We start from the raw sequence: 17484 nt of genomic DNA, 5'->3' as shown, positions 1-17484 counted from the left end.
TTTATATGCCTTAACCTTGTTTTGATCTTTTATGTTTTAAAGGAATGGACTTTAAATGGAGGGACAGAAAATGCTTGTGAAAAAGTTTCACAAAAAATATGCCCATTTGTGTTTGGAAGTTGAATGTAAATCTTATAGGTTTGAAACGACATGAGGGTGAGTACATGATGACAATTGACATTTTTGGGTGAATTATACCTTATAAATACGGTAAGCTGAGCCTTGGATAAAACTAACTAACTACCTATATCGCAAATCATATTGTTTACAAATCAACGATACATAGTCACATTTTTATATTACGATATCTCGATATAACGATGTATCGTTACACCCCTAATTCTAATATTGGGTGCTCAAGAAGCATTTCTCATGATCATCAATATTCAATACAAACAAACAAACAAACAAACACATGGATAGTCAATGTCCAAGTAAAAAAAAATATACTTCCCTCATAAAAGGTTGACGTGCTTTTGCAAAACTGTTCAAGCCCATGCAAATTTTGTGTAAATAGACATTTTTTTACAGCATGGGCATGTAAAACCTGCGAAAATGTGCTCTCTCCCAAAGTAAACATGGCTTCTTCCAGTTAAACTCTTCACCCATGATATATTAACAGCAAACCATGGCAGGCCAGGAGGTGGAAGCCAAAGCAAGCCAGGAAAAAAGAAAAGAAAAAAAGTCTCCAACCAGTAAAGCCAACCATACAAGTTTACTTATTCTAGTTCCTGTGCATCTAAAAACACCAAAAGCAAAGGAGAAACTCAGTTACTGTACAGACGGGTATGACTGCATGCCTACGGGCTCTATACAACACAAGAATCTACAAATCATGTAAATCTAGCGCACACATTTGCATCCAGATATGTGGTCTGCACATGTGGCACTTATATGGTCAAAAACAAAAACACGTCTCTTGTGAAATCTAGTCCAAAGAAATTCTCAGTATGATGCAAATGACTGTGGCATGCAAAGTGCAATGCATTAGCCAAAATGAAGTTAAAGTGAAATATCTATTCTAAACCAATTTTGGCTGTAATTCCACAATGCGTCAAACTAGGAACAAAGTTTTTTTGTTTTGGTGGGCTGAATAGGTTGAATTTTAAGATACCGTCATCCATTCATGCGTCAGCCTAACCACAATTTTCATGATCTGAGATAGTTGAAGCGACAAAAGGAAACTTGAAGGCGAGTGTCTACATTACGGATGTGGCAACGTCAGCTCTGTTTTAAAACCTCAACAGCCAGCAGCTGAGCAGATAAAAACGCTCACACTTAATCGACAGAACTGATATCATATGATACATCTAATTACACGCTACATGAGTAATAGCCAAACCCTTTGTTTACTCTGAGGGTCTCTGCTGGATCTGCACCTATAAACCCAATGCAGTCAGAGTGAAATTTTGTTTTCATGCAGTACAACAGATTAGGAATGTGACTGAGGAAATTCTTCCACCGGTTAATCGGCGTGTGACAACACCAGTAATACTGGTATCATCAGAGTGTGGGGGAAAGTGCTCTGGGAGACTGAGTTTTTCCCTCTTTTGCACCTCGATTTTAATTTTTTTTAATTATTATTATTTTTTCGAATTAAGCGAAAATAAAATGCATTGTAAGCTCAACTTCCATAGGAATGAACTGAAAACACTCGCTCTGCTCACACACCATAATGAATGCCCGTGTGAACGTGCGCATTTTTCTTTCCCTTTCGAATTAGAGCCAATTCGGGGGCGACTATTGCTTGAATGGTGGGTTCATTATTATTCTTGATGAAAAACACAACTAGATAAAAACAACTAACCCTTTGCTGGTTATTTATTTTTAATGAATGTTGCTCTTTCAAACTTTCTATTCATCAAATAATAATAAAAAAACAACCTAAAAATAAATATAGCAATATTCACAAATATTAAGCAGCACAAATGTTTTCAACATTGATAAAAAAAAGAAGAAAAGAAAATTTCTTGGGCACCAAATCAGCATGTAAGAATGAATTCTGAAGGATCATATGACTGAAAATTCAGCCTTGCCATTACAGGAATAAACATCATTGTAAAATATGCAAAAAATAAATAGCCCAAATAGTAATAATATTGTACAATATAGGCTAACTGGTTTTCTTTTCTACATTTTTGTTCAAATAGGGGCCTAAATGCAGACTTGGTGAACAAAACAGACTTTTTTGAAAAACATTTTTTTCAACATTTTATAACCCCCAAAACAAAGCTTTATGAAAGTTGTTCAAGTACTCACTACACCAATATGACACTGTTAGCTAAAAACAGAGTTAAAAATGTTGGGAATCCCATTCCAAGATGCCTTCAGTTCAAACTGCCCTGAAGCAACCGGTTCCATCCATCCATCCTTATAGCAACAACAATAAAAAAAAATGTCTACAATATCAAGACACAAACAACTCTGTACATGCAAAACAATAAACCCTGCCAGTGTTTGAAAATGTCCTCCTAATGGCTTTTCTGTGCTACAAAAACAAAGCCAGCTCCTACATCTCAATTACAGAGCATATTTGGATGGTAGCCGAGGGGATCTCAGGGAGCCACAAAAGTTTATGTGCCCAGTCATCACCATAGCTCTGTTTGTTTACAGCAGAAAGCCCAACAGTACCGTTTAAATGGTTTGTTATAAGTGTAACTTGTTTATTTCCCCTGACCTGGTCATATTTAGCTGAACTCATCACAACCAGACTTGTTCAGCTTTAGTCATCAGCTTTGCTCAAAATGCGGTTTGATGCGAGTTTGTTAACATGTCCTGAAGCTAAACTAAGGTACCCAGGTGTTCAGCATCTAACCCGATAACAAAAAGGCAAAACATGGCACTAAAAAAACAGTCTCACCTAGCTGTGCAATGTTTATTCAAAGGATGTGTTATGGTCTATTTGGGATGTTGTCTCATCTGGTATTTCATCTAATTAACAGGATCTAACTTGAACAGCAACTATACCCTTCTACACAAACAAAATGGTGTGCTTGAGGGCATCGGCATAAATGTGCCTTTAGAGGTAGGGCTTTTGATGTCTTTTTAACAAATGAGTGACAGGAAGTATTTATAATGGCATGCTGTTACGCAAATATGATTTAGACTCCGAGAGCTTAGAGACAGGGGTGAGTCACATCTTTCATATCTTCTAGTGAGATCATTTTCCACAGAGCTGACTACACTTATCGAAAATGAGCTATCAAAACGCCAAATGTTTAGTCTTTGCTTAAATAGTGAGAAAAAGTCAGCATCTTCAGGGAAAATAATGAACTTATCATCAAACAGACGTCATGTGATACATCTACAAGGCAAGCGAGGTCAAATATTTCAAGAACATCTGAGCGAGATAATGTAATTTCAACCCAAATGACACCCTGGCACGGTTTGTGCAGGATAAACACCAGGTGAGGAAACCAAACTCGAACAATTTATGTGCTTAACATCAACAATAAGGCCTTTCTGTAGATATACTACTGACCCCTTTCTTAAGCACAATGGTTCGATGCACACTAGAATCACAAACAGGCTAGTCTTTGCCAAAAGAGAACATTAGCCACAGACAACTACCTCCATTAGCTACGGTCAACTGAACACGGGTCACAAGCTAAACATCTATTAGAGACCTTGAAACTAGGAGAAAACCAATACTGAGTGACAGGACTGTCAAAGTACAAGAAGTATCCTTACTTTTTTTCCTCTCTTTTTTTTACACTTTCAAATGACAAGATTCTCTTCAAAATGGGCAAACATAAACATACGGTCTGTGTTTGGCTTGGGTTAATCTCAGCTGGCCTCAGAAATCCCAAGGGCCTCTCAGTGTCAGCGGCTGAGCTTCATCCGACAATCAGACCGTTGTTAAACAAGCAATCTAATTCATTCTGAAGCTTTCATTTCAGGAAGAAGTCAACGGCTAATTTGATCATATCAGAACGATGAAATATAGCTGTAAAATTTAAACCTTTAATTTAATTATCCATTTGATGATGGCTCCAATGAGCAGGCTGTCAGGATGTCCTGAACTAAGAGACTCTACGAGACTTCATTGGCACATCTGAGATATGATTACTCATCTGAAACAGGCAGAGGGTAAAAAATGACTGTCTTCTCCACATGCAAGTGCAACCATCACTGCACAATTTCTTATGTTTTCACTTTTTTTTTTATACAAAGTAACTGCCATCGAGTGGATTCCCAGAAATCTCCCAGGTGGGTAAATCCATTGTGACCGTGACACTACTTTTCCATTGATAGGCCTCTTGAGCAGCAATTAAGATCTTGTATGCAGTTATGTTTTCAAATATCTAAGCATCAGATCATGAGGTTTAAAATCAGCAGAGACCAAACAAACATTAGTAAGAAAAATAACAAGAATAACAGGATACATAGTCAAAATGTGACTAAATGTTATAAATTACTCAATTCATCATCCAGTTCATCATCTTCGCTGACAATAATTCAATTCTGAAACATTTAACTGGACAGGCCTATCTAGGCATTTCTACACCACTTTATCTGACAAAACTGAACAGCTCATGCGATGGAGGTGAGGATCATGCACCTGCAAAAGGCTCACATATTATTTTAGTAACTCTGTTGACCTAAAAAAAAAGATCTTCATCACTGCATACAGGACACTGTAGCTCCAAGTCCTTCAAGAAGAATAAAAAATTCTCCTCTAGTTAGGGTTTTCAATCAGAGGTCCCCGAACAAGTTAATTTTCCTGATAAAAGTCGTTCTGAAGAGAGTCATGAAAACCTTTATTGTATGAAAACCTACTGTTGAGCTGTGATCATCTAAATTACATTTATTTATGATTAATTCTCCAATACACTGGCCTCTGATCATGGTATTTGGAAATAACAACTAATTTCTTAAATTATAACTTGCATGACTTTAACAATGAATTGCTACCACCACCATGTACTGTTTGTTTTTATAGCCAACCCACCTTCTCCTTGATATCAACAAACATGGGAATTCAGAATGTAATGGAAATAAAAAGTTGTGCGTCAACCATCTTACCATCAAAATACCCCTACATGAAATTATGTAGAATTTCTCAAATAAACAAACGGTCATAATTTCATCATCCTTCCCATGTCGTGAACTCTTTAAGGCAAGTGTTCTTTTAATCTCCACGTATGATTTTGAACAGTAAATAACAGATAATTGAAAACATCTATAGAAATATCAGGTGGATTAAATTCTCATTCTAAACACACCTTATATTTCTAAAAACACCTTATAGTGGTATGACTTATTTTTAATATACATTTTAAAATGTTAGATTTAGCTGGAGTTCGCGCAATGCAACTAGCCTACTTACCCTTACTTTTCTGAAAGATATTTACTTTAAAAACATCTTTTTAAATTAAATAGGCAAATATGTCATGGAATGGCCCCCATCAAATGACAAATCACATTATAAACCCGGAAAACGGGAAACAACGAAGAGGAAGCTGTAAAGTTGTTGTTATTATGACGTCACGGTGTTTCCAGATCTATTTCGAAATACATCCGCTGAATAAGATAACATTAATCGAGGATTTGTTTGATTAATTCGAGTAAAAGTTTCCCCAAAGTAACTACATTTTCTAGTAACGATGTTGTTTTTGGCATGCTGTTGGATAGTATTCTAAAACATAATTATTTGTTAATGTAATATTGGTTCCGTGTACATGGCAATCATAAATTAAAATGTATTAAAAAAAAACGTATTTCTCTTTTTTAAAGACATCTTCCATACCTAAATAAAGGGGGATGGGTTTCATTCTGTCAAACCCATCCATTTAATTTGACAGAATTCACATTTATTTTAAATAATGCTTTGTATTGTTGTACTGAGGTAGTAAACTATACTATAAAACGGTATTTGACTTACTGCTGGTCTAGTACAATATTTTATGCACTCACCACTTTAACTATATATTGAATAGAACATGTAGGCTATACAATTTTGAGCACAATATGAATAGTTTCAAATATGGCCATTAAAAAGCAAGCCATGCAAAGGTTCTTACCGTGGCAGAGACCAGGCTGCTATCAGTCAAGGTGAGGTGGTGTGGCTCCCACCTCCGTAAAAATTTGGAGGTGAGGATCTTACTGAGGAAGGTCCGAGGATGTTTGACCACGCACACCTGGATGTCCCCCTCCTGGAGTAATTTGTATCTCATGCCGCTGCTGCTGTGTAAAAGGCTCCTCTTGCTGCAGGGCCCCGCTTTGTGATTATTATTCCCCTCCGGCTGCGGCGCGGACATTTCCCCCAGCAAAGGCTTGCTCTCTTCGAACGGGTAAAACTGATTGTTGTGCAGCTCATTTCCCCCACCGCTCCCGTTAAAATCCATGATTCCCCTCAGCGAAAATCGACGGCGTTGGATCAGATCAGGTGGCTGTTTTTTTAATTTTGAGGCCGAATAATGGTCGTTCCCGTGTTTGGCATATAGAGGCTCACGCGATTATCGGTGATTCGACCTCAAAAGTGGTACGGAAAAGACAAGGGTCGGTGGCGGCGAGGATTGAAGCCATTAAAACCCGTCAAGAGGAGGAAGGTTCGATGAAGTATAATGTCTTTCCTTTGCGCGACGCAAGCTATTCAATATGTTCGGGCCATTGCCGTATCCATTCCGCCTCTCTCCACTGCATATTATTCCAGTCTTCCCGCAACCAATATGAAACAATAACCAGGTACAATATCCACAATGTGTTCAATTCGCCGTATTTTATTTGTTCTTCAGATGCTCGGAGTCATGGTTCGCTTTTCTGTCTTTTTTCCTCCCTATCTCGGTGGAGGAACCGAGTGCTTCTACAGGGCTGTGTGTGGATTGGTCCGGGCTCGTTCATGTGATACCGGAGTGACGTCAATGGGGAGGCGAACGGATGCGCGTTTCTGTTTGATAGGGAGCGCGCACTTCCCTTCTCTCGCGCAAAATGGAGAAAAGAAAAGGGGGGATATGGCAGACCGTTTTAACAATGATTTCTTATAACTAACTAGTATCGATTTTACGTTGCAAATACTTTAATTACTGGTATGCAATTCAATTATTAATGCTAGCCTACCTTTTCAATTTCACTACTATTTCAACTAGGCCTACTAGAACTCCAATAGTGGTTAGAAGTTGTTAAATTAATTAATTAATTATTAATTAATTTATTTATTTATTGTTAGTACTTATTTCCTTGCTACTGCTCACTATCCCAAAAGTGACAAACCATTGTTGTAGGTAAACAAATTGCAAATCTTTTCAATTTTATGGATCTTTAGATTGTCTAATGAATATAAATGGTACACTCTAAAAACACTGGGTTATTTCTTTTCAACCCAAATACTTTTGGGTAAGGAAGCTGGGTCGATTTGACCCAATTAGTGTTATTAATGGTTCTTAATCAGTGTGTGCCAATATCACTTCACCCAGTGATGTAGTGGTGCTTTTAATTATTTATTATTACTGAATAATTATTAATTTTGAGTGACTCCTTAGGGCCGTATGCAGGGTTTTATAAAAGGTCCCAAAAATGTTCTATGCTAGAGGGGTTCAGGGGCATGCCCCCTCGAGAAAATGTTTATTTTCCTGATCTCGACATGTGCATTTTAAGGTGTTTTGAAGGCCAAAAAATGGACAACAGTAGCTTTAAAAGCATGTCGGCAGTAGCATGAAGTATTTGATCAGATATTTTTAAACATGAGAATCAGTTTAAATGTTGAGTGAATGATCCACAAAACGGAAATGCAGAATGTTTATATTGTTGACAATACACAACCACATAGGCTATTTGAAACGAGAATGGCCATAGATGTTACAATTCAAACAAACGCCGATGCAATCCTTCTGTGTCTAGAGGCATATGAACAATTAGTATGAGCATCAAAGATCAGTTTCAGCTACTTTTCTTTCCTAAATTAATCAATGTTTGTGGACTAATCTGTTCATTTAATAAATGGTTCAATTGCTCTCTCATAAAGACAGTCACTTGTTGCCACCTTCTGGCTTAATGATGCAAGTTGCGCAAACACAGACAAGCGGAGTGATACAAACAGTGAAAAGTCCCAGTGCTGATACTCGGGAAATATTCGAACACATTCGAGGTAACATATACAAATATATTTATACATAATATTTATAATAATAATAGTAATATATTTAATAAGATGCTTGTGTTGTTAAATGGAGGTTATAGTTCCCACTGTCTGTGATCAAACTGATTATTTCTGTCGGTCATTTAAAACTTTATCCTTAACTGAAGCGTGAAGCATCGCGTTGCAATTCGCGCTCAGCTTGCTTTTAATTGCGCTTTAAACATTGACGTGCGGGTGTTTGAGTGCTGAATCAGCTCAGATGAGAAGGTCAGTTATCGTCGCGATGGGCTAATCATTGCAGCACCAAATTATAGTTAATAATATATTTCACAACTTTCATTTTATACACTCAAAAAAATGACTGAGATCCGGACCTCGGGGACCTCAATGGTGGGTACGGCCCTGACTGGGGTTTTTTTTACACATGAGATAAGATTATTATTTATATGCCGTATACCTGCTTAACGTTATACCCTGCACTACATCAGTGACTTCACCTATCTATATGTGTTTGCAGATGTAAGCGGGAACTGAAACTGAAAAAGCGGCTCCTAAAATTAGCATATCAGTGCTCGCTGCGCTTATGACAATAATATAGGCCTATATGTGGCAAAAAAGAAGAAATCTAATCGAAGAGGAGAGGAGAGAGAAGTTTAAACTGAATGCTGCAAGCTAAATGTTCTTCTTAAACTGGAGTGTTTTCGAGCGGGGACTAATGCAGAGGGAACTGAACAATATGGCACTTGAGAGGAGTGCTTATAAACGGAGAGAGTAAAATCGCTATAATAGTTGATTTCCAACTTTTGGTGTTTATTACAGGCTTTAAATCTGTTTGTTTCTTGGCTGCACAGTGCCCTCAGTCTGATGGTTTTGGTTGGGTGTGTTCATTTGTGGGAGAAAAAATAAATATGGTAAAATTTGTTCTTAAATATTAAAAATATAAACAGCAATTTCGTTTCACCTTATAAGCGGTATAACTGTTGAGTTTTTCACTCACATACATGTACAGTACACATTGTTTTTATTCTTTTAGTCCGTCCCTGGGTGTTGGTGCTTATTAATAAATGTTCCTTTTGATTACAGTTGCCTACTGTAGTAATTTTGCATGTATTTTTTAATGTCCAACCCTTCAATTTTAAGTAAAGTTTAACCCAGCAATATAGTAAGGTTCAAAAATAGAGTTAAATAAGATGTTGGGTGAAACATTTAACTTAATCCAATGCTGGATTTCCAAAAATTACCCAAATTGGGTTGTTTTTAACCCATTATTTATTAGTAAAAATAAAATTGTAAAATATATCATTCGCTATATACTTACTAGTTATATTAAAAAGTAGCCTATAAAAGCTGCAGTCCTTTACTTTTGGTACTCCGCAGCGGAACCAGTCCAAATAGTCAGCATATAAACCCTTATCATGAGTACCGTAGTGATTCAGGATAAGACAAAATACGGTTGGGAAAACGGATTTATGATTTACTCGCTTATTATATAAATTAAGTAAATTTTGAACACAAAAAAAGTAATGGACTGCAGCTTTGATATAAAAGAATAAATATTAAACCAGCTTGCCATAGAGGACACAGGGTTTATGTCATACTGTTATTTTCTGTACAAATTCATTCTGTAAGGCTTCTTTGTTGCTGAAGATGAGCCATCTGTCCTGTGGTTTACAAGCTTTCGTAATATACAACCAGTTCAACTGAATAAAAAAATGATTTTTGGGGGGATGGGCAAATTTTTTTTTTTGTCTGATTGTTTTAAAGAATAAGACATCAAATATACAGGTCCTTCTAAAAAAGTTAGCATATTGTGATAAAGTTCATTATTTTCCATAATGTAATGATAAAAATTAAACTTTCATATATTTTAGATTCATTGCACACCAACTGAAATATTTCAGGTCTTTTATTGTTTTAATACTGATGATTTTGGCATACAGCTCATGAAAACCCAAAATTCCTATCTCAAAAAATTAGCATATCATGAAAAGGGTCTCTAAACGAGCTATTAACCTAATCATCTGAATCAACTAATTAACTCTAAACACCTGCAAAAGATTCCTGAGGCTTTTAAAAACTCCCAGCCTGTTTCATTACTCAAAACCGCAACCATGGGTAAGACTGCCGACCTGACTGCTGTCCAGAAGGCCATCATTGACACCCTCAAGCAAGAGGATAAGACACAGAAAGAAATTTCAGAACAAATAGGCTGTTCCCAGATGCTGTATCAAGGCACCTCAGTGGGAAGTCCGTGGGAAGGAAAAAGTGTGGCAAAAAACGCTGCACAACGAGAAGAGGTGACCGGACCCTGAGGAAGATTGTGGAGAAAGACCGATTCCAGACCTCGGGGGACCTGCGGAAGCAGTGGACTGAGTCTGGAGTAGGAACATCCAGAGCCACCGTGCACAGGCGTGTGCAGGAAATGGGCTACAGGTGCCGCATTCCCCAGGTCAAGCCACTTTTGAACCAGAAACAGCAGCAGAAGCGCCTGACCTGGGCTACAGAGAAGCAGCACTGGACTGTTGCTCAGTGGTCCAAAGTACTTTTTGGATGTCATTCGAAAATCAAGGTGCCAGAGTCTGGAGGAAGACTGGGGAGAAGGAAATGCCTGAAGTCCAGTGTCAAGTACCCACAGTCAGTGATGGTCTGGGGTGCCATGTCAGCTGCTGGTGTTGGTCCACTGTGTTTTATCAAGGGCAGGGTCAATGCAGCTAGCTATCAGGAGATTTTGGAGCACTTCATGCTTCCATCTGCTGAAAAGCTTTATTTTTCAGCACGACCTGGCACCTGCTCACAGTGCCAAAACCACTGGTAAATGGTTTACTGACCATGGTATTACTGTGCTCAATTGGCCTGCCAACTCTCCTGACCTGAACCCCATAGAGAATCTGTGGGATATTGAGAAGAGAAAGTTGAGAGACGCAAGACCCAACACTCTGGATGAGCTTAAGGCCGCTATCGAAGCATCCTGGGCCTCCATAACACCTCAGCAGTGCCACAGGCTGATTGCCTCCATGCAACGCCGCATTGAAGCAGTCATTTCTGCAAAAGGATTCCCGACCAAGTATTGAGTGCATAACTGAACATAATTATTTGAAGGTTGACTTTTTTGTATTAAAAACACTTCTTTTATTGGTCTGATCTGATGAAATATGCTAATTTTTTGAGATAGGAATTTTGGGTTTTCATGAGCTGTATGCCAAAATCATCCATATTAAAACAATAAAAGACCTGAAATATTTCAGTTGGTGTGCAATGAATCTAAAATATATGAAAGTTTAATTTTTATCATTACATTATGGAAAATAATGAACTTTTTCACAATATGCTAATTTTTTGAGAAGGACCTGTATATGGGAAAGAGGATTCCAGATATCTTCTGGAAATTAGAAAAATCTCTTCTATATTGGTATAAAAAATTTGGTACTTTTTAAATGGCTTTTCAGGAGTCTTGTTTAAACTGCACAAATAAAACAATTAAAATAGAAAAGGAAACATACTAAAACAATCAAAGCATTGTTTCCACCAACATAAATTGTAGTTAATTAATCGTATAAAAAATGTATAAACATAAAATATATGTGACAACTTGCCTTGACCTGACTAAAAAGCTTTTTAAAAATTTGGTTTAAATCTGTCTTTATTTTATAGTTAAAATAGCATAATAGGCCTTCTGTGGTGTATTCTCTTGTATACTCAACACCTATAAATAAATAAAATAAAAAAAATTTAGTCTGGAGAAGATTGGAAGAGAATTCACAAAATGTGTCATAACTTAAAATAGTCTTGAAAGTAACTGAGCTTGACACTATGCAAAATTACGAAGTTTAAAATTCCACTCCTTGTGGTACAGTTCACAGCCCTCCGTCCGACTTTTGTTTGACTTAAAGAGCAATGTCTGAAAATAAATAGGCCCACATTTGGTCATTTGAGTTAGATATTTATTCAACTGGGATACTACTTCTGACCGCTCACTTTCATTTCCCATTAAGTGCACAAGATTTCTTGGGAAGCCGAAGCAAGCGAGGCCACCCGTACTCTAAACAAAGACTCAGTCACAAAAAAACGAGCACTCCCCCGCCTCTGACAACATTGTTATTGTGCTTGTAATCTTGCCTAACGCATTAGTGACAACATATTTTATCAGAATGAGCCGAGGCAGTGCGGAGCAGATGACCAAAACCAACAGAGATAGTGTTTGTTCATACACTTCCAAATTCAAGTGGTAAAATCCTTCTCTTAAAATGCACCAGTGCTCAGATGCAAACAGACTTATGAAATGGCCTTTTTAATCAGCAAGTTAAAGGGAAGTGAGATTCTTATCTGTACTCTCATTCTGTCATAGACTAGTGCTCTAGTGCAATCATTTTTTATTAACCCTCTAGTATTTTTTGGCGGTTTTAATTTGCATTTTGAATGTTTTAAATATTATTTCATCAGAATGGTATGAAATTTGCTGACTTTTGCGGCATTTGCTATGTGAATCTGCCTACAGTCAATGAGTTTGATCCATTTGTGTCTTAAATACAAACGAGAATTCATTACTTCAATGTGTCTGCCTTAAATTTATAAATTAGTTTTTAGCTATAACTGTGATTTGTACATTTTGAAATACACAACTTAGACAGTTACCTCTGATAATAACCTCTTATGCATTTTCTGTAAAGCTGCTTTGAACCGATGTGTATGGTGAAAAGCGCTATTCAAATGAATGTGAATTGAAAATACAGTTTTTTCTACTTTATTTTTTACATTTTATATAGAAATAAAGTCCATAATTTAGATGTGAATATTGTTTAGTAGACTGAAATACAAAATATTAAAGAAAATCATTATTGAAATGAAATACAATACATTCATTTCAATAAAATATAAATACTATTCGATTATAGATCACCAAATGAACGTCATCATTTACCCACGTCAGTCCAAGACCTTATGACATTCTTTCCTAATCCTAGTCAATCTTTTCCATAGTAAAATTTCACGCTTTTATTATATTAAAAAAACGTGGATGGAACATTCTTGAGAAATTCACTTTCAGTGGAAATTACGACAGTCAAACGGGTTTGGACAAAACACCCTCATACTTTGAGAGGGTGGGACTTTCATATCTTACAATGGGTATTCAGCTGATATATGAAAAGTGTACGGTCTGTGGAGTCAGTGCAAATAATGAGATCACCACCTCAAGGACTGATACCAGCCTGATTAATCCCAGGAGAAAGATCTAAACATTCACACACTCCCCTGCCTTTTCACTGATGGCTATTTCCATGCACGGGTACTGGGATGAAGGCATCACATCCCTGCTTGGAATATGTGGTAACATTGTGCATGTGTAAGCAACCAAAATGGAGAGTAAGAAAGGCAAACTGCATCATTTGACTTCCACAATTAAATGAACTGCATACCTCCTGACCAGCCTCTCGACGAGGAAGTGAATCAGGCCGAAACAGATCATACAAAGTCATTCACAAATCAAAACAAATGTGAAGGAGGAAGTCTTTTGTTTATGGTGTGAGTGAACATGGTGGGTTGATATAAGAGGTGTCAGAATGTGGAAATCATAAATCTTACAGACTTGCATTCAAATGAGTTTTGCATGCACCCCAAATATGATCTGGCGTTTTTTTCCATCACATTCGCATTCCTCAATCTGACCAATGGATTTCAAAATGTTGCTTGTTTGGACCGTATATGCAACACTCGGTCACATGCTGTAAACTTAAGCTGAAAGTGAAACAGCTGTCTGTGGTTGTTTGTTTTTTTGATGATGTGGCCTTAACAGGAAACCCCTCTTGTATGCAAGGAACTTTTTTTCAGTCTTTTTTGTAAAAAGTCTTTCACTTCATGGAAAATCTATTTTATAAGTTATAACCATTAAGTACCATGAATTTTAAAGCACATTTTCCCCACAATTACGCCCCGTTTTACCCCCTCATTATCCTCAATTGTGATTTCTCATTATTTTGTATGTTGTGTTTATTCAAATATTTTGGTGTAATATTGTATTGCACAGTAAAAAAAAACATTATAATCAAAATAATTATTTTCTAAATGGGGTTGTCAAGTGATTAAAAATTTTAATCTGAATAATTACATAATCAAATTAATTGCACATCAAATTTGGCTGAGAAACTACCCCCAAAAGTTAAAGTCATTTTTGTGTTAAATGAGAAAAGCGTCAAATAGACATTACAAAAAGTAGCTTTAGAAGTACATTTTTATTTGACTCAACATAGTTTATTACACAAACTTTTAGGCTCCAACAACCATGATTTTTCCGCAAGCTGCATCTGAATTGTCTAAAGATCTCTGAAAAATCTAAAGGTATATTTAAAGATGTTTATTGCCATTCAGAAGTGGCATGAATGCATTTATACTGCAATTACATAAATGTCATGAGATTTATGGGTTTTAAAAGAGTATGAAAGATAGTTCTCCCAAAAATGAAAATTCTGTCATCATTTACTCTCCTTCATGTCGATTCAACTTTATATGACTTTCTTTCTTCTGTGAAACACAAAAGATATTTTGAGAAATATTACAGTATTAAGAATTGGGTGAGATGTGTTTAACTATCATAAAGGTAATGTTATAATTAAAAAAAAATTAAATAAATCTAAAATAGCTCCAAAATAATTTTGTTTCTAAAATAAAATAAAATAATAAAATAAAATATGTTGGGGTGAAATATATCACCTGGACATAAAAATAAATCCAAAATAGACCCAAAATAGTTTTGTTTTCTCAAAATAAAATAATAAAATAAAACAAAACATGCTGTTGACATCGTTTATGAATTTTGTCAACTAAAGTGGAGCACACCAGTGTTATCATAGTATTATTGATACACTATTATAGTTTTTGTTAATATTTTTCAAATTATATTTTCTGTTAATTTTTAGTAATTTCATTGTGCGTTTTTGAGTTTTCTACGTTTTATTAAGTTTATCACTAAAATATTAATTACTTGAAATAAAATAAATATTAACTGTAAATAAAATAAAATATAAAAAATCCAAACTTATTTTATTTCAGTTAATATTTATTTTATATAAAGTAATGAAAATGCTTTAAAAAAAATGATTTTAGTAAGTTAACAATAAGAAACCCTGGATTACACATGGAAGACCTTAAAAACCATATAACTTCAATGTTGTTTTTATATTTCTAGAAATCGACACCTGCCCTTTTTCATATATTTTGCAGTCTGAGGTCACAGAGGACTTTAGGATGTCCAGCAAGACATCATGCCTGTCTGAGCAGCACTAGCTACCCATCAGTGTCTCAGTCACAAGACCTCTGGTTAAATTTAATTCCTGTCATGTGAGTGGCCCAGTTTGAGTGAATTTACCCCATCCTGTTTATCTTCAGTAATCCTGTTAATCCAATGCCTGCCTGTAGTGTTTATTCATACACGCAAGACCAAACATGCTCATAGACACAACTTATGATGGCACCCATTACACCACTAAGAAAACCCACTTTGGGAACATACCAGAGTTATGCAACAATCAAGACTTGCTTACAAGAGACTAAATTCCCGGCCGTGTTTCAGTTTTACGAGACGTTATTATTACTTGTGTACTGAGTGAACGGGTGCTATGCTCACTCAAATACCAACCGTCACATTCACCTTCTTGATGGAATGCCTCTTGCTAATTTTTAATCTGTATAACTGAGAGGAATCAATACTAAATACAGGAAAAGGTAGAAAAACCTTACTGCTCAAAGTGATGTGTCAATGTGAGAGCTGGTGTGAAAGCAGTGCATTGCATTTAAGCCATAAAGCATTGCATGAGTGAATTACAAACCTCTCAACAAAATTAATAGTATTATATTATATTGTAATACTATTATAAATAGTGTTTTTTATTAATTCATTTCTATTATCAAATCTGATAAAATGTATACTTTTTTAATGCAAAAGAAAAGCCATTCTGGCATTGTGACATTATTTTCATATCAATTAAGCACATTTCTCTTGCTTGCATTGCTACACATTCTTTAGTTGTTTTGACAAGACGTTTGAAGTTAAAAAGACCTCTTACTCACAAGATGAACAAAAGTTTTTAAGTTTACTTTAACTGGACCAAATTAGTTAAGGCATAAAAAAAAATTGTTTGGTTCCGGTTTCCGACCGACCCTGTCAATTTATGTGCGACCCAAATTTATTTTATGAGCTTGGGGAAGAAATAATACAAATTAAATAAATACACAAATAAAAAACTTTGAGGCGAACTATAATTTATGTTTTTGTACAGCACCATATTTGTATAGCCTGTCGTCCTGCAGCAATGCTAACAAACGAGGCAGCCACGGGCGTTCACACATCGTTGTTGTCATGCAGATGCACTGCTGCGCTTTTTGACAGGACGCTTATTGTTTATAAAAATAAAATATAATAATTTCCTTCCTATCCCTGGCTGCCACTGGAAAAAAAAAAGAAAAGTCCCTACCGTCCCATGACCTCAACTGACAACCAACCGGAACCAAACGTTTTTTTTTTTTTTACGCCTAAGCTTACTTGAAAAGTTGAGTGCGATAGGGTGCCTTATTTTTTTCCAAGTTGTCTTAACTGGTTTTTTTTAGTTGTCTTGACAAGAAATTAAGTTCAGAAGATTACCTGGTACTCAATAGATGAACAAAAGTATTGAAGTTGATTTTAACAGTTGTGAATTAGTTGAGTTAATTTAAAAAGCTGAGCACGATAGGATGCCTTATTTTTTTAAGTTAGCTCAACTTTATTTATTTTTTACAGTGTAGAAATTCTCATTACTGCCTCTAGACGTTTTATGTAGTTTATGTATTTATTTTTTGTAACATTTTCATTCTCAAAGGTGATTCTCACTGTAATTTTTCGCTGGACTGTACAAAAACAAAATAATTTTAAATAACTGAAAATGTAAATAATTTTAAATTTTGCATATAATATAATACAAATTTGTTTTAAATTAAATTGTGACATTTCATGATAATTAATGCAAAAATCTTAAATATATTTTAAATGATATATATATATACACACACACACACACACACACACACACACACACACACACACATATATATATATATACATATATACAGGTCCTTCTCAAAAAATTAGCATATTGTGATAAGGTTCATTATTTTCCATAATGTAAGGATAAAAATGTAACTTTCATATATTTTAGATTAATTGCACACCAACTGAAATATTTCAGGTCTTTTATTGTTTTAATACTGATGATTTTGGCATACAGCTCATGAAAACCCAAAATTCCTGTCTCAAAAAATTAGCATATCATGAAAAGGGTCTCTAAACGAGCTATTAACCTAATCATCTGAATCAACTAATTAACTCTAAACACCTGCAAAAGATTCCTGAGGCTTTTAAAAACTCCCAGCCTGTTTCATTA

General features: G+C 35.7%; 1 protein-coding gene across 1 annotated transcript in view; it reads right to left on the bottom strand.

Annotated features, from left to right (window-relative positions):
- The window catches only part of cmip (c-Maf inducing protein), a 29451-nt gene extending 22595 nt beyond the window's left edge, over nt 1-6856 (bottom strand). The window contains exon 1 of the mRNA XM_077193572.1: nt 6024-6856. Coding sequence (XP_077049687.1) covers nt 6024-6347 — 324 coding nt within the window. The 5' untranslated portion in view covers nt 6348-6856. The remainder of the gene's footprint in view (nt 1-6023) is intronic.
- Between the last annotated feature and the right edge of the window lie 10628 nt (nt 6857-17484).

The sequence above is a fragment of the Siphateles boraxobius genome, unplaced genomic scaffold, assembly GCF_051911475.1.
Source record: "Siphateles boraxobius isolate OS27281-9 unplaced genomic scaffold, OSU_SipBor_1 31, whole genome shotgun sequence".
Taxonomy (NCBI): domain Eukaryota; kingdom Metazoa; phylum Chordata; class Actinopteri; order Cypriniformes; family Leuciscidae; genus Siphateles; species Siphateles boraxobius.
The sequence above is the reverse complement of the archived record's forward strand: the minus strand, read 5'-3'. Positions and strand labels throughout refer to the sequence as shown.